This window comes from Embiotoca jacksoni, unplaced genomic scaffold (genome assembly GCF_022577435.1).
Source record: "Embiotoca jacksoni isolate LCO1_2020_lvr unplaced genomic scaffold, fEmbJac1.0.p SCAF_26, whole genome shotgun sequence".
Taxonomy (NCBI): Eukaryota; Metazoa; Chordata; class Actinopteri; family Embiotocidae; genus Embiotoca; species Embiotoca jacksoni.
The window spans coordinates 5886800-5909607 of record NW_027185377.1 but is presented as its reverse complement, the minus strand read 5'-3'; the positions used below and the strand labels follow the sequence as shown (position 1 = coordinate 5909607).

Here is a 22808-nt window from a genome sequence, read left to right as displayed (position 1 = left end):
TACACAAAGCCGATGCACCCCTCTAATCGCCTGAAAATAAAGACATCAAACGGACTCCCCGTTTACGGAGGATTTAAGGAGAACGATGGAGCGGAGGCTGGCTGCGAACGTGTAAGGCATGGCGTGGAGGACGAGGGGCGGGCGGGATAGGGTAAAAAAAAAAAGAGTGTCGAAAAGTGATGGTGAGGAAAGATAGGCGCGCATTCAGAAAGTGGGGAAAGAGAAGGTCGGAGACGCGCAGGGAGACGGGAAGGGAGATAAGACTGCAGCGTCTCAGCGGGAGCACTGCATCTCTCCTTGGGCTCCCCGACATGAAACAGTCTCGCATCAGCCAGGATGGTATTCATCACTGATGCAGATACCTCATCCGACACCGGCACAAGCGCACGCATGCAACGCGCACTCCTTTTTTCTTTTCTTTTTTTTTTTTTAGGAAGAAAGACAAAGAAACAAGTCTAGTCGGTTCTCCAAACGTCTTGTACCTGTTCTAGCAGTTTCCACTGTGTCTGGGTGGGTGCTGAGTGTAGCGGCCCAATTGGCGATTCACTCCAGTACCCCATCTGGCATTTGAAGTTCATTTCTTTCGCTGTTTGCCAAAACAAGAACAAACACATGAACAAGCGTACGCTGGAATTGAGCACGCACACACAAACGCTGACTTGTGCTACTTGTCTGGCATACATACAACAACTGAAATAGCCATGGCATTCATTAAAAAACCCATTATATTACCTTTATGAAAAGAGATCTTTATGCCCTTTTTGTTTTGTTAACCATCTGCAGTGAGAGGGTTTCATTAGGTGTGTGTGTGTGTGTGTGTGTGTGTGTGCGTGTGCGTGTGTGTGTGTGACATTCCAGTATACGTGTGGCTCTACTTGCATTCATGTCTATGTGGGTTTTATTCAATTTGCACAAATACCCATTTGTCCAATGCGCGCGCTTTCCAGCACTCTGCGGTCTCCGCTGTGCATATGTGCCGTGATGGATGCACGTGTGTCTGCGTGCACGCCTGCGCGTGTGTGTGTGTGTGTGTGTGTGTGTGTGTGTGTGTGTGTGTGTGTGTGTGTGTGTGTGTGTGTGCGTGTGTGTGTGTGTCTAAAAGAGATGAAACTGACTCTGATCTTATCCAGCTTAAGACAAATACACTGTTCTGCCTGAAGACATTGTCATGGAAACAAGCCGGTTTCCCTGGGTACCAGAGAGAAGGCCAAATTCAAGCAACAGACAGAGAGAGAGAGAGAGAGAGAGAGAGAGAGAGAGGGCGAGAGATCACCACAGATAAAAGAAACAAAAAGGGACGAGAAATAAAAGATCGAACATCACGTCAGGAAGTGTGCTGTTCATTGTTTTTTCTTGAAATGAAATTCAAAGGGATTGATAATATAAGGTATTATTTAATTATGCTCAATTTGTGACTTTGAAATTCACTTAAATACATCATATCTGCGCAAAAACAAATTTAACTGCAATATGCTTTACTGTATGTCACACAAAAGTGATTTGTCGTTTCAGGAAATGTAATATCTTTGGGGTTTTAAAAACATTTATGACAACTATAATGGACATCTTTCACGGCTTCCTGTCACTTTACTGTATTGATCAAATGCTTTATTGACTACAGCGCCGCAGGTAAAGATTTGTTTCAGTTTTGAATAAAGTTGATCATTTTTTTTCAAGCAGTTGTTGATCAACAGAAAACCTTCAGCTATCCCGATAATCAATAATAATAAATAATCAAAGAAAATGCCATTGATGGTTCCAGCTTCTTTAGGGATTTCATTTGCTGCTCTTTATTGTAAATCTTTGTACAAGACCCGGCATATGATGCCATCACCATGGTAGTTAAAAACTGCTATTTGTCCTAATGTTCTACAGACAATCAATTACCCAATAAAAGAAATGTAATTAAATGATAGATAAAAAATAATAGCTCGTTGCATCATTCAACAAATCAATGCGAAAGATAATCAGTTTCCAAGGAAAAGGAGCATTGATGCTCGATGAACATTTGAAACAATTGGCAGAATTGTTGCTTAATTTTCTAATCAATCAACCGTTTTTGTACTCGTTTCAATTTGGGGTCTTTTTATGTGCTGGCGTGGCATTTCAAAAACGGCATATCTCATGAATGAACGCCTTAAACAACAACAACAAAAGGAAGAAATAAGAGATCAACACTGCAGACAACCAATCTGTCAGTTGTGTCCTGACAGTAATATCCTCCTCTCCAGTATTGCTCCCTTGGCTGTGATGTGATGTGATAGCCCAATCTGCTGTATATCACTGAATAGAGATGAAAACTGCAGTCGTAGCCTTCAGTGAACTTGCCTGTATGGATTTTCACACTTTAACTTAATATAGCAAGCATGCATACGTTAGCATTCATTTACATACATTTCCGATACCGGTCATCTATCTGTATACTGTACGAGTGTATAGTTAATCCACCTGTCTATTATTAAGAAGGGATGCCTTCATGCAGGATGTTTGAGTTTATGCTGTGTGTCTGTGTGTGTGTGTGTGTGTGTGTGTGTGTGTGTGTGTGTGTGTGTGTGTGTGTGTGTGTGTGTGGACGGTCTGAGAGGAGCTGATAGCAGAACTGCATGGTGGGCTAAAAACGAGGTGCAGGGGAATTGCAGTGTGCTATCTCCAGAATGACAGGGCTGCCATGATTGAGGCTTGCTACACTAGGATTTAGATACACCAGCATTTTTCTCTCTTTCATTCTCTCCAGCCATCCATCCCTCGCTCTCTGCCACTCCCTTTCCTTGTCTCCTCTTTCTCTCCCTCCACCTCGTCCTCTCTTCCATTTTGTGTTCCCCATCTCAATGAGTCTTCTCCATCTCTTTTTTTTTTATTTTTTTTTTAATCTTTCTCCTTTCAGATTCCCGCTATGCATCTCCCCCTTTCCTGCTTCTTTCCACCCTGCTCCCTCTATCAGGTGCTGTATAATGTAGGCTCCCCTGATGTGCTCCCAGCCTCCATCCGCCATTTTGATTCAGTACAGCTGTCCATGATAATGTACTGTTCACTCAATCACTCTTTCAGTCTCTCGCCCTCCTTCTCCATCCCTCTTCCTGTCTCTTCCTGTCTCTCTCTCTCTCTCTCTCTCTCCGAAACACACATGCACAGACGCATTCATATTTGCCGTAGCTCCCTGTAACACAGGGTTGCCATGGAAATGAACAAATTAGTGTGTGAAATGTTGAGGAGGAGACCCACGAGAGGAGACAAAGCTATAAACCACACACAGACATTCATCATATGCACACAAACAACAACCAGAAAAAGAAAAAAGAAAAAAAATCCATGTCTGTTTGATCATTGGAGGGGTTGGTACATTCACAGCTGGTCCCTGAAGCTGCAACCATCAGATCAGTTATTCTCTCTCTCTCTCTCTCTCTGCCTCCCCACTGACTGCTTTATTCATTAGAGTTGTAGTTCAATGTTAGCCTTCAAGGATTAATGCCAATCACCCCACATCTTTACACTTCTGCGTATTCCCCACTCCTCCTATAGCCTTCATATTTGATTTCTAGCCTTGGTGAGATCAAGATCTGTTTTTCAATCGGAAGCTTAGAGAGGAAAAAAACAACAAAATAAAAACACATTTTGGTCAGATAAATTGATTAAACTTTGGAACTTTGTGGAAGCCAAGCTTTTTTTCATTCAAATAGTTAATATCTCATTTAGTTCATCCTAAGTGTCAAATAAAAAAAAATTGTACAGCACTTTGAGACCTCTAAGTTAAAAAGTCACTATAAAAGTGTGTAGATCATTATATTTTAAAAACCTGAGCCAAATCATGCATTTTTATAAGAAAAATATTCAAATAATCAATAGCAATCAACTAAATACATTTTTCTGAACGCTTGTAGAAATATACAGCAATGTCAAAACAACCAACGAGAAGTAATGAATATAAAAAAAAAACAATTCAAAGAGTCATAAAAAGCATCATTTAATAAAGCTGTACAGTATAATCTCCCAGAGATAACCTCGTTTGAGATTCCCTGGCCTGTTTTTTATTCATTCTACTTCATTTAATCAGGTTGTGTCATTAAGTTCGAGGTCTGTTTTTGAAATGGAGACCTCGAAGCAGAGAAACGTATTTGCAGTCAGACCTCGCGTCCAAGCGCGCAGCCCACGAGAAACCACTACCACGGTTAAATAACAGAAAGAAATTACATAGAGAACATAAAAAGTAATAACCCTTGAAATCCTCCAAAAAGGAAATGTAATGATTTACATTTCCGTGTCCCCCCTCCCTCCCCCCAACTCCACCGGTTCTTTCAAATCGAGTGTTTCTCCCTCCGCCGCCGTATCCTTTCATTCTCCGGCTCCCCCGCTTTGATCGACAGCGCTTTCCACAGGATGAAGTGTGACATGTGGTGTGTATGTCAGTGTCTGTCTCACTGTTTACTCTGAGCTAATACTGACTCACTCCATTAATCTCAGCTACAACAGATCCACTCCAACCTGCCCACTCGAGAGCGTCGCCGCGGGTCACAGGTGTGTCGGTGCGCTCCGGACGCACACGAGTGCGCGACGCGTGGGTCCTCTTCGTGTTTGGTGTCACTCAGCATGCATTTTCCCTGTCTGATTTATTTGTGTGTGTGTGTGTGTGTGTGTGTGTGAGTGCGTGCCTGCCTGTTGTGCGTGTGATGTAATAGAACAAGGAGTGAGTGTTTGCGGGCCAGAGCTTCCAGATCGATGCAGAGATGCTTTATGTGCTCCTGTCTGCTCTAATGACGTGTCTGTAAATTAGCAACAGAATGGTGGAGCACCACACTGAAACCTAATGGCACCTCTGTAAATTACCGCTAGAATGGCTGCCGGACCGGCTGTGTGTGTTCTCATTGTGAAGAACTTGCACGCCCCTCTCCCTCCCTCCCTCCCTCCCTCACCCCCCCCAACACACACACACACACACACTTTCTCCCACCCTCCTCCTCGCTCTGCCACCTCATCTACATTTGTCTGCTTGTGTGTCAGCGAGCATGTGTGATTGTGTTCACATTTGTGGCTGTTCTTTCTCTGTGTGTGTGTGTGTGTGTGTGTGTGTGTGTGTGTGTGTGTGTGTGTGTGTGTGTGTGTGTGTGTGTGTGTGTGTGTCTCCCTCCTCCTCCTCCTCTCCCGCTCCTCTCAGTAAAGACTAGCCCGAGGCCCTGAGTTGGTAATAGCTTTTCTGACAGCAATACACCAATATTTACAGAGACCAGCACCCACCCACACCCCCGCACATTTCATGCACACATAAAAAGCATATAGCCGTCCATGCACGCACGCACACACACACACACACACACACACACACTTTCCAATGCCCGAGCGCAAACTTGCGCGCACGTTTTCTTTTTTCTTTCCGAGGCGCGTACGTACAAACACGCGCACACACAAACATTCCTAATTAGCATGCTGGGAGGGAAGGAATCACACACCGGGGGGAACTCACACACATGCTGGCAAACAACGTGTTGTTTCTCACTCATATATTGGCATTCACACTTTGGGATTTATTTTTTTTATTTTTTTCATGCAACAGAAGCAAAGAAAGACAATTTGCCACAATTGGTCTTTGAATTGTGATGTATTCTCACTTTTTTTTTTTCCTTCTCTCTCTGTTATATTCACTCAAGTGCGCCCGATTCCATTTCAACACTCCTCTCACTGCCTCTCGCTACCTTAATAACCTATTACACTTCAGTCTATTCATTATGTGGCAATCCACTCCACACCCCCCCCCCCCCCCACACACACACACACACACCCCTCCTCCTCCACTCCCACCCCCTCCCTCTCCTCGCCAGCGGTTCCCCACCAAGCGTCTGGCTTCACCTAGTCCAGTGTGTGCTGAATTCCCCTCTGTTTGTCCTCGTTATTGTGAACTGCAAGATGGTGGTTTACGCCAGAGGCTCCGCGGAGCAGAGAAAAAGAGGCCAGCGATATGTGCGGAGAGGAACGGTGGCGTGAGGCCAGGAGGGAGGTGTGAGAGATGCGGGGATGGTGGTGGGGAGAACTCTGGAGCGGATGCAGAGGAAGGGTGATGCTTCGGGGGGGGGGAGGGCGGGATGGGTGTGAAGGAGACAGATAATGTCGTCGCTGCTCGTCTATGCCGGCACAATACCGTGATCATTCCTGCGCGCAGATGTGTGTGTGTGTGCGCGCGCGCGTGTGTGATGTGTGATGTGTGATGTGTGTGCGCGCGTCTGATTTTCCTCTTCCGGCTTGTGGTTGTGCACTGGTGTGTGAGTAGGTGAGAGAGTGCAGATAAGTGAGTGTGAGTTTAAGGATGATGGATTGCAAAACCTTGGTCTGGTGTCCTTGGGGGTCACGAAGGGTGTGCAAGGTAAGTTGCTATTGGCTGTCTGCCCGTTCTTCTGAATTCTAATTGGCCACTCCTGCCTGCTTTGGCTGCCGTGATGCTCACAGGCTACGGTTCTCCATCTTCACCATCAGTTTTTTGCCATCCTTCTCGAAACCCCCTCCTAACCCCTACTGCTACTGCACACGCGCACATTTTGGCATTTAACAAACATGAAATGAGCCATGTTGTCAAACAGGAGCACATCACTTCAGACTACCAGCACAGCTGTTCTCTCAGAAGAGAGGATGGCAGGTTTCATAACGAGTTTGGAAAAGCTACGGACTCACGACTGTCTCCCTCGCATCCACACTGTTTAATCTCTAACCCACATGACTGATCAAAGCTTGTTTACACACCACTCCGTGGTGCGATTAGAGGTACGGAAGGAATTCTTTCTTTCTTTCAAGAGCTGGCATCAGTGAGGCTTTGCTTGACAATAACAACATTTTCGGCATCTTAAACAATATGTTTTGTACCGCACATCCGAATCAATTTTCACCAGGCCCAGCCGAGCTTTGTTTTACTCGGCCGGCTCTGATGAACACCCACCATTTTATCACCTTTGTGCATTTTGTGAAGCGCCGAGTAGGAGGACGGCGACGTAGCTTGAATATTGTACCAATCATTACGATAACGTTCAACAACAATATAAAGGCTCCACATTTCTTTGTCCCCCTCCCCTCCCACCGTTCTCCTCCTCTCCTTCCTCTTCCGCCTCTCACGTTTTCCCCTCTCAGCTCGCGAGGACTATGTCGCCACCTTCAAGGGCTCCGAGTACTTCTGCTACGACTTGTCGCCCAACCCGATCCAATCTAGCAGCGACGAAATCACGCTCTCCTTCAAGACGCTGCAGCGCAACGGCCTGATGCTGCACACCGGCAAGTCGGCAGACTATGTCAACCTGGCACTCAAGAACGGTGCCGTGTCTCTTGTCATCAACCTCGGCTCCGGGGCCTTCGAGGCTCTGGTGGAACCCGTCAACGGCAAGTTCAACGACAACGACTGGCACGACGTCAAGGTCACGCGCAACCTGAGACAGGTAACCAGACAAACGGGCGATGGAGGAGTGAGCGGCCGAGCGGAGGGGAGAGGAGATGTGCAGTATGATTTATGATATTGATAAGGCTTTAGGAGGACAGATCTGAGTGACATGAGGAGGGACAAAAAGAGAGAAAAGCGGCAGATGAAAGAAATGGATAGTTTTAGCGTTGAAATGATTAGCGTGAGCATTTTAAGTCATTTAAAGTGAGCTGTCAAGTCATTTAGAAAGAAAAAAAAAAATGCTTGTTTGTGCCACTCCAATCTGAGGACGTGATGCTTTTGTCTGTTTTGTATCATTTTAGATTAAAAAAATATATATATATATTTTGCAGTCTTGTACTGAACAAACAAGAATCGTGAAAACGTCGCCTGGTGCTTTGGGAAATTGTGATGGACATTTTTGACTCTATTTTGACATCCGAGCTTTTTTCAGGCCCCTCTTGATGTCCATCTCTCCTTGACTTTCATGCCTCTGGTTCTCTGGCGGAGAACCCGAGGCAGGAGACACAAGAGAGAATCGTGAGGAGAAAAACTTAGCAAAGGCCGAAGACTGAACGATTACATTATTATCGATTATTGACTGTTGCAATGAAGATGTTTGTGAGTCGCAGCATTAACTCTGATTCCTTATTAAATAGTTCCAGTGTGTGTTTGACTTTGGTTGACTGCTGCAGATGCTCCAGGGGCAGTGGGCAGCTGATAAGGCTTTAAGTCCGCAGCCAAGAAACTAATCAATGTAGAAGCTACGGTCAGTGGTCTGTTGTCCGTCTGCGGCGATGCTGTGGCAGTAAAAAAACACACCTGAGGTTTTGGTCTTAGTTTACAGTGGGTTAACCACCAGACCAGCACTGCTTTCAGCTCTAGGTGAGTTCTTTTTCAATTGTGTGTGTGTGTGTGTGTGTACATGAATACGTGTGCGGATGAACGAGAGGGAGGGTGAACTAGAGAACATTGAGGGTCACCGGCACTCAAGTGCTCGTAACCTACCTGTGCCCTGCCTCTACCGTTTGCCTGTCTGTACTACTAACTTGACTACTAACTTTACTAACCTGCTAGTGAAACTAACCACCATCCATGGAATGATTCATTCTACTAACCTAACCTGTGCCCTTCTCCTAGCGAAACCACTCCAACCAACCTACTAACCTCACCAGAGGCCTTCTAGCTTTCCTTTTTTTGTTCCCAAAGTTGTTCTGTTCACAGTTTTTTGCTTTCCTTTCTCCCCCTCTCCTACAAAGCACTCAGGCATTGGACACGCTATGGTAAACAAACTCCATTGTTCGGTAGATATCATTCTAATTGTTTCTTAGTTTGGGTTTGCCCCGTGTCTATTTCCTTTTGAACCATAGACATCAAAACTAAACCAATAAAAGGATAAATGCGGTTGGTAATCTGTTACGCTTAAAAGGCCCCTCCCCCCCCCGCCCCCACCTCCTTGCCAACCACTTTTTTTTCTTTAAATACCCCCCCCCCCCTCCCTCCTCCTCCTCTCCTCTCCCAATCCCACCCTCCCCTATCTCTACTGTTTTTTTTTCACCCCATCACTTTGACGTGTAGGCGTGCACTGATTGGCTCATCCCTCACCTGCACGCAAATGGCGAGGCCCCCCACCCCACCCCACCCCCCACCCCCCCTCTTCCTGCATGGCGTGACTCAGAAACCCTTCCCCTCTCTGATTGGTCCATAAAGAGGATAGAGAGGTTCCTCCTTCCCTTCTTTTTTTTAATTTTTTAATTTTGTATTCTTTTTTTCGTCCTCCACTCTGCCACTGCATGTTCTCCATGGTGCCTCTGATACATCCTGTCCTCTGTTGTGGTTGTTGTTGTTGTTTTTTTTATCTACTGTGTCCTCTTTGCCAGTGGTTGCATGCAGAGAGAGGAACAGGCTGCATGTTTTCTATATCTATACGAGTGTGTGTGCGCGTGGAATGAAGCCGTAACCCATCTAACACCTGTGCGTGTGTGCGTGCGTGTACATTAATATCCGTGCGTTCGTCTTGTGCGGCATCTCATTCAGACTTGCTGATCTAACAAACCCCCCCCAGACCACAAACTAACCAACTAACACCATCATCACAACTCACCCTAACAACACAATAACATGACATCATCACAACCACTAACAGCATTGAAATCATGAATCCTAACCTCAGTAACCCAACACAGCTTGTCCTGACACAAGTAACAAGACTGTGGCTGCCGGCAGTGCAACAACTAACAACTACTAACAAGTAAACAGTACTAACACTCACTGTGTAGCACGAAGATGCCTGCGGAGACCTACTAACACCTGCCTGGCCGGGCAAGTTTGCCTGGCAGTGATAAGCACCATAAGTGAGAGGGAACTTACTGTAGTGGAAAAGCAATAAGCTCACAACCTTTATGAGCAGTCGAACATGGTCAGTAATGTACTGTAGAATATCAGAGTGTTCACGTACCGCTAACTGTGATCTACATATGACAGCGTTGGATATCAGTGACAGCTAAAAGCCCCTTTACAGACTATTACGCAGCAGTATGGGCTGATTATATTGCAAGAGCACCAGCACCAGTGTCACTTAAGGCAAAGCAGTTAGGAAAAACTGTTGTTCGTATATTAGGAAGTAAACTGCACGCTCTACCTTAACACGACAGCAGCTTAGAGTCTGAGGCCTGAACATAAGGTGGAAAACTTTTAACGTTAAGGGTTGAATCGGTGTTCTTGTTACAGACAAGGTTAGCGATTTAGTGCAGTGCTGCACAAACCAGAATGGTTTAGCCCGTTTTAATGGTTTAGTGTGTTTTGTAAAAAAAAAAAAAAAAAAAAAAACTGGCTTTGAAGCCTCGGTGCGGAGAGGAACAAGCCACCAATGGTAGCCCTGAAGCTTCGGGTTTCAGCAAATCTTTATCAATCACGCACAGGATCTAGTCACTATTCTGTACAATAGACTTACTGACACTGACGCTGAAGATGGCAGACCACGTAGTTTGATTGCAGATTCTCAGAGTTCATTGGTGGCAGATGGGACTACAGAGTGTATCTGTACCCGCAGGGAGAAGAAAGCGAGCAGCATTTAGCGGTGTATAGAAACATTTTTATATGTCGCCGGTAATATGAGCGAAGTCAAGAGGCAAGCACGACTCAGTCACAGCACACAGCACTGACCCAACTGCACCGAACCAAAGTCCCGGCAAAGTCCCCCAGCACAACCAATGGCCAATTCCCAAAACCAATCGGGCCTTCTCCCCACCAGAACGCACATACACTGGTTACCAGAGCAACGGGGGCTAATTTGGCTGGTCAGCGCCTAGCTAGCGCTTAGCGCTGCCTTTGGTGTGAGTATATAGCGTGTCCTTTCCCTGTGCTTTGTTATGTAGGTGACCATCTCTGTGGACGGTATCCTGACCACCACGGGCTACACCCAGGAGGACTACACCATGCTGGGCTCTGATGACTTCTTCTACGTGGGAGGGAGCCCCAGCACCGCTGACCTTCCCGGGTCTCCAGTCAGCAATAACTTCATGGGCTGCCTCAAAGAGGTGTGACGCACGTATATGTACGGATTATGCACGCATGAATATGCCTTCTCATAGGAAACTTTTGCAGTGCAACACGTTTGAAGAAAAAAAAAAATATATCCGGGTATGGATTATTTAAATGAAGTGTAAAATAACTAGTTTAATAATTAATTTTGTTCGTTTTTAAATGCAGTTTGCTGAGAATTATTAATTTAGATAGAATTCATACAGAACGAACTACAATACACACAATAATATCATCCACTGAAAGTAGATGAACGATCATATTTAATCATCGCCCAGCCTCGTTCTATACACTCGTGCTGCACAGATGTCTGTACGCACTCAAGTTTTAAGAAACACCAGGCTTTTCTTTTTCCTCACGCTCTCCTTCTTTCTTGCCGTTTCCTCCCTTCCCTTTCTGTCACGCATCACGCAAACAGTTGTTTTTTTTTTTACACACATTATCTTATAAAGCGCACTCACACACAGAAATGCTTCCATTTGGCAGACTCACACAAACAGTCCCAGACACACACACACACACACACACACACACACACACACACACCTCCCCAGCATCAGAGAGAATCAGTGATGAGTGTCGTTGAGGGAGCAGATACAGCACTAAGCACTAACATGCTAATTAGCTATGCCACAGAGATACTCCATCCATCCATCCGCTGTGCTCGAAATGGGCCACAACACTGCAGCGGCAAAACGCTCGCATGACACGGTGAGGAGAGCGCATTTAATACACACGCGTGTGCGCGTAAACCAATCCGAGCGTGTATGCGCAGATGTGTGCATGCGCATACATAAGCAAAAAAAAAAAAATTTAAATAAATGTGCCCACCGAACCGCGCAGAGATTTAAAAAAAAAAAAAAATAGACAAACACAAATAAGCATACATATGGATAGACAGCACTTGACATAACAAAACTCCCAAATACATGCTCATACCCATCGAATACACACCCTGTCTGAGTCTTCCTTTCATTCACACAGCTTCACACTGAGGCATAAACAAACAACCAAACAAGTCGACAGATGATGTGCCAAACAGAGAGCTATCTGTATCAGTGGTGAATGCACTCTGTGTTGCTTCGTTAAGACTGATGGTGTTTTAACGAGGCTGCCGCTGTCAAAGTGAACCCCTCCACTGGCACATTTACATATTTAATACGATGATATGATAATCCGTGTGAGCAAATTAAGATGTATGCAGTGAATCACAGGCATGAACAATCACAGCTGTAACAATTTGATGCATTTGATGCAGCGTAGGCACACACACGCGCCAACACCATTTTGCACACTTGCAGAATTTATCATCTTTGAGAGTCATCTTCTCTGCCCTACACGCAGACACAAGAGCACGACAGACACAAAAAAAAAAAACACAAAAAAAATGTAAAGGACAACTTTGCTGCTCGCAGGTCATGGAAGGAGGTCTGGATTAATAAAGTAGAGCCTGTGTGTGCTCGTCTCCCTCCCAACATCAAAATGCTCAGCACAAGCACACACTCTTTACACTCACGCTGCTCAGTCAGAGAGCGGACTGTGTCTGGGAGAGGAAAGGGAGAAACGGTGAGGCAAAGACCATAGAAAGTGTAAAAGTGGCGGTGCAAGTGGCGGGGACTTTTCAAAAGATGAAGCTGGAGTGGCTCTGTGGCTTTAAGGTTGTTGCTTTCATAAAAATACCAGAACATTTGAATGAAAAACAGTCTCCTCTTTTTTTTTTAGTTTGACTTGTGAAAAGGTCACTCTTTTTTCAGTTTTTTGGTTTTTTTTTGCATATTGTGCTGAAACACTGAGAAAGAAGAAATGTTGTCGCACCAAAGTATTTAAAAGAATCCCAAGAAATGGGTCTAGATCTCCTGTCCGGAAGTGAAGGTGGCAGCTTCTTTTTCTCTTAAAAGGAATTAAAGTTTCATTCTTTTCCCCTCAATCTCTTCCCCTGAAGGTGGTGTACAAGAACAATGACGTACGGTTGGAGCTGTCTAGACTGGCTAAACAGGGAGACCCAAAGATGAAGGTATGCACTCTCAACAGCATGTACAACCTGAGCCAGACGATGCCTCATCCTGTTAAACACACTTTGTTAGTATTCAGTTATGTATCCCAACCTCCTGTCCGGTCCCGTGTGACTTTTAAGTAAATGGGATTATTTTTGAGAGGTAGCCACCAGCTTTTGTCTTTTAGTCAGTTCGCAGCAGGGAGCTGAATTTTACTTCAGACAACAAAGAAGCCGTTCAGGTCTTGATTTTCACTGCAGCAATTTACAACGCATATTTTTTTTTTTTTTTTTTTTTTTTTTTAAATGCTGGAACCTCAAAACATTAAAAATTTTTCCCACATCTGTCCCAGGTAAGTGGCGTGGTGTCCTTTAAGTGCGAGAGTGTAGCAACGCTGGACCCCGTGACCTTTGACACCCCAGAGTCTTTCGTGGCACTGAGCAAGTGGGCGGCGAAGAAGGCAGGATCCATCTCGTTCGACTTCAGGACCACGGAGCCCAACGGGTTGATGCTTTTCAGCCACGGCAAACCTCGACAGCAACAACGCAAGGACCCGCGCACGCCTCCAACGCTCAAGGTGAAGAATATATTAAACGTGTGTATATTTATAAAGTACACATAACATAAACGATGTATGGCTGCGCTTAGACAGAGTGACACTGTAAATGCTGACACATCCGACGGCAACGCTAATATTTAGCAGGTATAATGTTTACCGTGTTTATCAATCTTACTTTCGGTTAGTTGACATTTGCCTGTTAGAACAAACTGCCAATTACAGAGGCTCATGGGAGTGACATTAACTTTGAAGGTATGTTGTCAAAAAACCGAAGGGCTAAAGAACCCACGGCGTCAGATGAAAAGTCAAAAGGTTGCCACAATTAGTGCAATTCATCCCGAGCGAGACCCGAATGTCTGTAAATCATCCAGCAGCCATTCAGACATGAACTAAAGGGCACTTATATAAATGGCACGACGGCACTTGAGGAAAAGCAGAGCGATCACCAATGTCTTAAGGCTCCAACATATGGAAGTCATGAATATCTAATCAAAAATAATGGCACTTTTTAAAGGGGACCTATTATGCTTTTCTGTACTTTCTGACATATAATGTTGAATCATGATATTAAACGTGGCCAAAATTGTATACGAGCAGCTGAATGTATGTAAACGTGATTTCTTTAAGAAAAAAAAAAATCCAGGTCTCAATCTGCTCTGGGTTCAGGATGAGCTGACGTCAGCTCGTCACGGATTTCTATGCAGGGTCACAGCACGCCACAAAGAACACGGACGCAACCATCCATCTGCTCAGCCTGTCTCTAATACCAAAAGCATGTTTACTCAACTGACAGTATTTCAAGCCAAAAGCCTGTCAAACTACAGTCTAGCGCATTTCCCACATGTAAAGAGGAGCATATATATATTTATATATACATTAAAAGATTATATATACAGCTTGTTTCTTAAAGACTTAATCCACAGGTATGTCACAAAAAGTGCAGGTAATGTGCATGTTCATGTTTACTCTCCCACACCAGCAAGAGGATGAGACGCAGGTCAGAACCACAGGGTGTTGGTCCTCTGCAGGCTTCCTGGAAGTCAGCCAATCAGAAAAAAGTGGGCTTCTAGGGAGGGAGGGGGGCTCTAAAGAAACAGGAGCTATAACAGCTTGTTTCAGAATAAGAATGAACTGAAGGGCTGCGTAAACAGCCGGTATAGGATAAATAATAATACACGTTTTTTATGAACTGGGAATCATGCGAATCTTCTCCAGTGGAATGAAATAAAACGCCTCGACTCGAAGCGATCTAGAAATCCTCATTCCACACAAGTCCGAGATGGCAATCCATAGCGGCATCTGAGGGAATTAAAAAACATAATTTCTGATCTTTTGTAGAATCCCAAAAATGTATAGGATAACTAACCTCCAGCAAAACTGAAAAATATTTCACAAAATTAGACCGTAAAAGGTTATTGTAACCTGCAGCGATAATTTCCATTTTAATTTCCAGCCATCAATGTCCCTGTTTTGTGCAGAATACTGATGCCGTGTCTGCTTAACACACACAGGTGGATTTTTTTGCCATCGAGATGCTGGACGGGCACCTGTACCTGCTGCTGGACATGGGCTCGGGAACCACCAAGACCAAGGCCATCGACAGAAAGGTCAACGACGGAGAGTGGTATCACGTCGACTTCCAGAGAGACGGGCGCTCAGGTACGAGTCCCGGCTCTCTTAACTCTGACGCCAAACCCGATCACGGTCGGATAAGAAGGAGGTAGAGAATAACGAGTGGGTGTACTTCAACTGGGTTTTTTTTTTTTTGTACCAAGCAACAGCCGAGGAAGGTCATCTGGCTACCATCTGCCTCCTGTCTGTGTTCAATTCAAACTGTGTGTACCGAGTCTGAGTTTAGAACATTTTAACACGAGCTATTAACAGTGCTACTGTTAAGTTCATTGTAGTGTGTTAGTATAATTACTCAAACACGGACACTACAATTAAAGCCTTTTTTCATCCTACTGGTGCCGTTAATGTTATGCGACATTCGACTTTGCTTCCCGTCCCAAAATACTGTTGTGAAATCCATGAAACACAATACCTTTTGTTGTCTTTTAATGAATTTTACATTCACGGTAGAGGATGTTGTTGATCAGCCTGGTACCGGTATTCAGTTATTGTTTACAGGTCTGTGTTCATTTACGTCCGGAAGCCCGCAGTAGAGGCTGCCAGTTTTCTCGGCGGGAGTCTTGTTTGTTTACTGTAACTGTACCTACGTCTAAAAATACACTTATTAAAGATTTATTGAAGATAAAATGTTGGAGTTGGCACTTTTATACCGGCATGGACTTAAAGGCACCACTTAATGACTGAGCCCCGCGTAATTTGGGATTTCAATCGTCTCTCATTATAGCGGTGATGTGTGGTGGTGGTGATGATGAGGCAGAGCACAAAAAGAGGGGCAAGGATGATGACGATAAAGATGATGATGATGATGATGATGGCAGTCATAATGGTAGTGGTGGTGATGACGGTGATGATTGTGATGAGGATGTTCACGCTGAAGGTCATAATGATTACAGAAGTTGTTTTGATGTCTCGCTGTGTGTTCAGGGACCATCTCGGTGAACAGCGTGAGAACGGCGTACACGGCCCCGGGGGACAGCGAGATCCTCGACCTGGATGAAACTTTGTACCTCGGAGGGCTGCCTGAGGACCGCGCCGGACTCATCTTCCCTACAGAGGTATGCGTGTTGATATTGTGTGTACGCTTGAATTTATTTTTGGATCAATCGTACGAGTCCTTTTCAAAGCCAGAAATGCGGGAACATTTGGTGGCGAGAACCTCCTAAGTGGCAAAATGTACTGCTTTTCCTTGTTTTACTTTATAGTAACTTGTGTATGTCGGTGGTGGTGGTGGTGGGGGTGGTGGCGGGGGAGGTGGGGGTGACATCATTGACAGTTTTTCGCTGTCCGTCAACGATTAATCAAATAATAAAGAAAGTAATGGCCAAATTAATCAATAATGAAAATAATTGTTTGATGCTGTCAGTATTTAGTAACTCCAACTCTGCAGAAGATGAAATTAGTTTTATCTATATAACCATTATATCAGCTATTATCAGATTAGATTAAGTTTCCAACACTTAATCAATTAGTCCACTTTTAGACAGGAAAACAAGCAGCACATATTGTGAATATCAATTATCCTTCAAGCAAAAATGTCAGACATTTGATGGTATCAGCTTTTTAAACATGGCACTTTGTAAAGTAAATATCTTTGAGTTTTATCTTTTTTCAGGGACATAAGAAGACATTGGATGATGTCACATTGTGGTTAAAGATATTGCAATCGTCCCTTTTCTTCATTTTTGGTTGTATTATCAAATACTTGAATAATTAAAAGACTAAATGATAGAAAATAATGTAATAATAATTGTAGCCTTATTCAAGAACAATATATTTTGTGAACTTATTAGAAATTATACAAATATAACAGGAATAGAAAAATAGATGAAATTGACTTTATGAAAATACAATATGCATCACATAGAGCACTTCATTTCTTTCTCAGTTTCACAGTTTAAAGAATTATTTACAATCAATTTAGCAATGTTTTCCCTTGAGACTGTAAGTAATTAAGGAAATAATACTAATTTAAGCATCTGCTTTGTGTAACATGCAACAAAAATAGGGTGAAATTATGCCAAAAATGTCTTTGCCAAAACCAGCTGGTAGTTCTAATGGTTAACTAACTTTTTTTTTTTTTTTTTTTTTTTTTTTTTTTAAATACTACCAAACATTGAAATATGTTGTCAAATATCTAATAAAAACTACTGAACATTCATCCTCAGGTGTGGACGGCTCTGTTGAACTACGGTTACGTGGGCTGCATCAGAGATCTGTTTGTGGACGGTCAGAGCAAAGACATCCGGCGGCTGGCCGAGACCCAGAGAGCGGTGGGGGTGAAACCCTCGTGCTCCAGGGAGCCGCCCAAACAGTGCCTGTCCAACCCCTGCCAGCACAACGGATTCTGCAGGGAGGGCTGGAATCGCTACGTGTGTGACTGCTCTGGGACGGGCTACCTGGGACGCTCCTGCGAGAGAGGTGAGGAGGAGGAGGAGGAGGAGGAAGAGGAGGAGGAGGACGAGGCTTTTGGCAGACTGTCGAGTAATATGCTGAAATCCTAATGTCCCATTAGACAATAGATCACAATAGAGATGAGTAAACTGGCTAATTACAGTCACTAAACAGCAACATTGTGTGAAAAATGAATAATACGTCATGACGCAATGCACAGTCATAATAATGACAGCTCTGTCATTTTCTTTCTGGCCTGAGACACTGAGTAATGCCAACGGGATGAGTGACAGGAGACAGATGGTGTGGGACCTAAAGTCTGAAGTCTTAAAGTCAGAAAAAAAAGTCCATCAACCGCTGAAAATATATAATCAGTTATATTGGGTACTAAATTTTTTTTATTCCGTATATCTTTGATTTATGCTTTTTTTTTTTTTGCCTTTATAAGTCCCATCCCAACAGATTACATTGGTTTTGATAGTTCTCTCTGACACACTAAAAAGATACTCATAAAAAATTATGGTCAATAAAAATGTGACTTAATAAAAGTATTATTCCAATAAAAAAATAAGAAGCTGGAAAAGAAAAGAGGATGGCAGGTCGGCACTGTATGGATAGGTAGAGACAAAAAAATAAGGGCAAAGGAAAAAAAATATATATATAAAAAAAAAAAAAGTCTGCCGGCGCAACAACAAAAATAATAACAGAGCAGGTTTTCTATCTTTGGCTGTTTCTCTCTTTTTTTTTTTTTTATTCAAAGTTTCACATTTTCTGTGCCAAAGGGAGAGTAGTAAAATGGAGGCAGGGAAAGGAGAGTAGGAACACAGGTGAAAGGGAAGAGGTGGGAGGAAGCCGAGCTGCAGACAGGACTATTGGACTCGCTGTGGACGTAGCGACTGGGAATCGATGGGAGAGGAAATGTGCAGAAAGCAGGGAGCACGAGCTGTGACAGAGGAGGGTGGAACCAGCGGGCTGGAACCGCCATACGACAGCAGGTGAGGAGATGAGGAGGAATGGGAGACGGGAGGAGAAAATCTGACAGAGAGAGAGAGAGAGAGAGAGAGTTATGAGAAAGGGTATGAATTCAGGCCGAGAGAGAGAGATTGGCAGAGGGACCGATACAGACCTGTTGAAAGAAGCGAGATGGAGTCAGACAAGAAGAGGAGAAGAAATGTTGTTTGTGCCACAACTGCTGATGCGTCTCAAGTGATGATTGTACTATCATCTAACAGGAGATATACACACACACAGACACGCCCGCACTCTCTGAAAGGTGTTGATATGAAAATGTTTTATTTCGGGAGGACAAATATCCACAGTGTGTGTGTGTGTGTGTGTGTGTGTGTGTGTGTGTGTGTGTTTATCGTAGCAACGCGCCCTCTCCCGCTCGTTTTTCCCAGCCCCGTCTTCCCGTCTATGTCTTCCTTCGTCCCTCTCCGTGTGCATTGAGGGGTCACTAACTGGTGGTTCGGTGGATTAAAGGAAGCACAGATGGAGAAGCAGATGGAGAGTGTGATTGGCCATGTTTATGCCTTCTACCTGCGGTTTCTCCCTCCCTTTTTTTTCTTCCCTCCCTCCCTCCCTCCTTCTCTCATTGTCTCCGTTGCGCCGTCCCCCGTCCCCCGTCCCCCCCCCCCCCTTCTTTAATGAACGAATGCGGCCGGCACGCTCGGGCTCCGAGATTAATTTTTATTTCGTAACGACACATTTTAAGGGGGAGGTACGACAAGATGTTATAAGTATAATAGTCAGAATCATGACTCTAAAGTCAAAATGGTGTCGACACATACACTCCCCTGCTGCTAACGCACCCCGATTCCACGGCTGAAAATAGTCCTCAACGAAGAAATCACCGAAACCTTTCTCAAAAATCAAACTCTTTTAAAGATTTACAGGACTAGGCAAACAATTTAGGCACTTTACATGTTTATATTCTTATCCATCGCACAAATAAAGACCTGTGTGAAAATACAGTGTCCAGTTTGCGCTGTTTTCCAAAGGTTGTTCCCAGCGAATATTGATGTCATTCTTTTCCGTTTACTTTACAAGTTCATTTATGAATAAAAACTGTTCTTATATTATTTTTGAAAACGTCCTAACATTAATTTGAGCGCCAAGAATCTTTGCAGTGGGAACCAATGGGACAGGGTAAAAAGTTAGAAAGCACGGAGAAATAAACGCATAGTTGGGTTTCCAGCTTGTCGTGGGATTATTGGCTTTAAAAAGAATATATAGAAGATCGCTGGCCTTATCCTTCGCTTGCTCTGTTTGCACGGTCCATCTGCTGCATGCTACAGGCGTCAGATGATGCAACAGTATGTGACACAGCCAGTGTGCATTGTACTGTCAACTGTTTTCATTCTCCTGCGTTTAAATGGGTTCCCGTACTTCCTTCTCACCCAACCTCCCTCCGTCCTCTGCTTGCCTGGTAGTGAGTCAGGTGTCGCGGTGAGGAAAATGTAGTCAGCTGTCTCCCTTATCAAAAACGTGTGCGCGTGTGCGTGCATGGCTGTTAGTTATGTTATCTGTGATATAACAGGCCAACCACCTTCTTTTTTTCCTCAAGTTAATGAGGGTTCATTTGCATTTTAGCCAAGAGCTCCCCCCCTCCCCCCCTCCACCCACCCTCCTTTTTCTTTTCCTTGCTCTGTCCCTATTTTCTCTCCCCCTGCTCTCACTTTACTAAACCCTCCTCTGTTCACACTTAAATTCACTCACTTATTCTGACATGCGCACACACACACACACACACACACACACGCGCACGCACACACACACACACACACACACACACACACACACACACACACACACACACTATCTTTCTCTTTCCTTCCTTCTCAGCTCATCAGTATTCATGACGCCTTCCTCTCTTCCTGTTCTCTTGTTTTTGCCTCGGCTCCAACCGTCTCCCACAGAAACGGGGGGAGGAGGAGGAGGAGGAGGAGGAGGAGGAGGAGGAGAGAGCGAAACGGAGAGAACGCGAAGGAAGAATGGAGCGGGGAGAGATATACGAAGGCGAGCGAGGGAGAGATAAAGACGCACGGAGAGTGTGTTTAGCTGTGTATGTAATTGGCCAATAAAAAAACAGGGTCCTCGGAGGTAAACAGTTTAGTGGTCGGGGATTGGCCCCAGCAGGTAGCAGGGAGAGGAGATTATGAATATGTAAATGAGTATGCAAAAGACATTAAAGCGGGATCACCTGAGCTTGTTACATTATGACTCCGGGGTCTGAGATGTCAGCGACGGTGGCTAACACACTCACCACCATGCATTCTGATTTAACCGGATAATAGGGCCGGCCAACCAGCTGCGGCTATTTTTACATACTCTTCCGCGAGGCGGAGGGAGTGATGATGAATTAAGAATGGGGAAAGTGATGGGATAATTTTGTGGGAAGCAGGTTTTGAGTTTCAACATGTCGTGGCGGGGGAACAAGGGAGTGTAGCCACGCTGCAACACGCTGTCATGTTTAAATCTGATTCACTCAGTGTCAAATTGCTTTTGTCTCCTCCCACCTCGTGTTTTTTTTTTTTTTTTCCCCTCGTCAATCATCTTTCTTTTTACGTTTTCTTTTTCGCTGTTTCTTCCCGCCGTCGTCGCTGTTCGTCCCTCCGCCTGTCTTTCGCGTCCTCCCGTTCCCCTCTCATTTGCTCCCTGTCTTGTCTGTCTGTCTCTCTCGCGTACAGATGCGACTATCCTGTCGTACGACGGCAGTAAGTTTATGAAGGTGCAGTTGCCCGTGGCGATGCACACCGAGGCGGAGGACGTCTCGCTACGCTTTCGCTCCCAGCGGGCCTACGGGGTTCTCATGGCAACCACATCCCGCAACTCCGCAGACACCCTACGTCTGGAGCTGGATGGGGGCCGTGTCCGACTCACCGTCAACCTAGGTACGCACACGCACGCAAAACACGAAGAGTCTCAAACAGTGTTTTAATTACCTATCAGGGGAATGCAGCTGATTCTGGCCTCTTGGCTATTTCGTGCATAGAAATGACGTCGAACGGCGATTGATTGTTTGTTGTCTCCGAAAGATAAAACTCACCCTCTTCTCAAGTAATGCCAAAAAAAGCTCTCAGGTTATTCTACTGTAGTTATACTCAAATCTACAATATTCAAGATGTGCATTTCGCAGGTTTTTTTGTTTTTTTTTAGCTTTCGGATGCTACATCCAGCGATACGCACGCAAACATACACAATTTGAAGGTGATTGTTTCTGTGTTGAACGGAGGGTCAAGCTTCGAGCTGCATTCTCTGCTCACTCCCAGTAGACCTGTGCATCCCCAACACCTTCAGCAATCAACACAAAGACCCAGAAACTGGACAAACACACACGCATCCAATACACTCGCCACACAGCAGGAGGGAAAGCTCCTCTTATTACATTCCTCTGCCTTTCACTCTTTCACAGTCTCACACTTTCACATGAATTCGACACGTTCACACGCTAACACACACACATCCTCACCGAGGGGTGCATGTGTTGGTCTCTGGTTGTCTGCAGCCATGTCCTTTTTGTGGTTGACGCCACACGACACACTCAAGGCATGATGGGTAGTAACAACAACGACGACGACGACAACAACAACAACAACCAAAAAAGAAAAAAAAAAAGGTTAGGGGCTGAATCTTCCAAACATTTGCGGAGATTTGTGCTCTGGATGGGCGACAACAATTATGGGATGTGTTCGGTGTCGTGAGACAAACTGACACACATGACCCATCTCGGTCTCCTGGTGGGTTTGATTGGAGACTGAAACTGTCGCTCAGGCCAGAGCGGCCAATGAGCACACTGCTCGTGCTGTGACACACCGCTCTCCTTGTAACTGTTTTAAAGTGGAGATCCACCAATCTTGATCCAGATTTAACTCTTTTATTGGATAAAAACAAAGTCACGGAAATTGCACTTGCTGCACACTGTTGTAGGAAAACACACGGTCCATGTTGTGGTCCCGTGACGAAGGAGAGTGTGTGATTTCTCAGCAGTGTGTGTGCGCGTTTGTATACATGCGTGCAGGGTGTGTCGATGTGTGCGTCCCCAGGGCGTGGAGAGTCTGTGTATGTGTGCAGCATTAACCCTCTGCTCTGCTCTCCCTCCAGACTGTATCAGGATAAACTGTACAGCCAGTAAGTGATCCTCCATCTCACCTAACTCCTCCCCCTACCTCCTCCTCAGTGTGTGTGTGTGTGTGTGTCTGTGTGCGTGTGTGCGCTCTCTGTAGTGTGTGCTTTTCTTAATGTGTTGTGTTTGTCTTTGTCAAGCCATTTGATCTTAATCTCTTTTTCAACATATCTTTGT

The 22808-nt window shown here is 44.7% G+C and overlaps 1 protein-coding gene across 18 annotated transcripts in view; it reads left to right on the top strand.

Annotated features, from left to right (window-relative positions):
* Positions 1 to 22808, top strand: part of nrxn1a (neurexin 1a) — a 58003-nt gene that overhangs the window by 14874 nt on the left and 20321 nt on the right. For 4 of the 18 annotated variants that reach the window (XM_069160348.1, XM_069160347.1, XM_069160341.1 and 1 more), the window contains 10 exons: positions 7105 to 7406; positions 8647 to 8670; positions 10765 to 10926; positions 12873 to 12944; positions 13277 to 13519; positions 14995 to 15142; positions 16040 to 16170; positions 17281 to 17533; positions 21196 to 21399; positions 22610 to 22636. In XM_069160348.1, coding sequence (XP_069016449.1) covers positions 7105 to 7406; positions 8647 to 8670; positions 10765 to 10926; positions 12873 to 12944; positions 13277 to 13519; positions 14995 to 15142; positions 16040 to 16170; positions 17281 to 17533; positions 21196 to 21399; positions 22610 to 22636 — 1566 coding nt within the window. The remainder of the gene's footprint in view (positions 1 to 7104; positions 7407 to 8646; positions 8671 to 10764; positions 10927 to 12872; positions 12945 to 13276; positions 13520 to 14994; positions 15143 to 16039; positions 16171 to 17280; positions 17534 to 21195; positions 21400 to 22609; positions 22637 to 22808) is intronic. The other 14 variants (XM_069160357.1, XM_069160353.1, XM_069160356.1 and 11 more) reach the window with 6 other exon arrangements.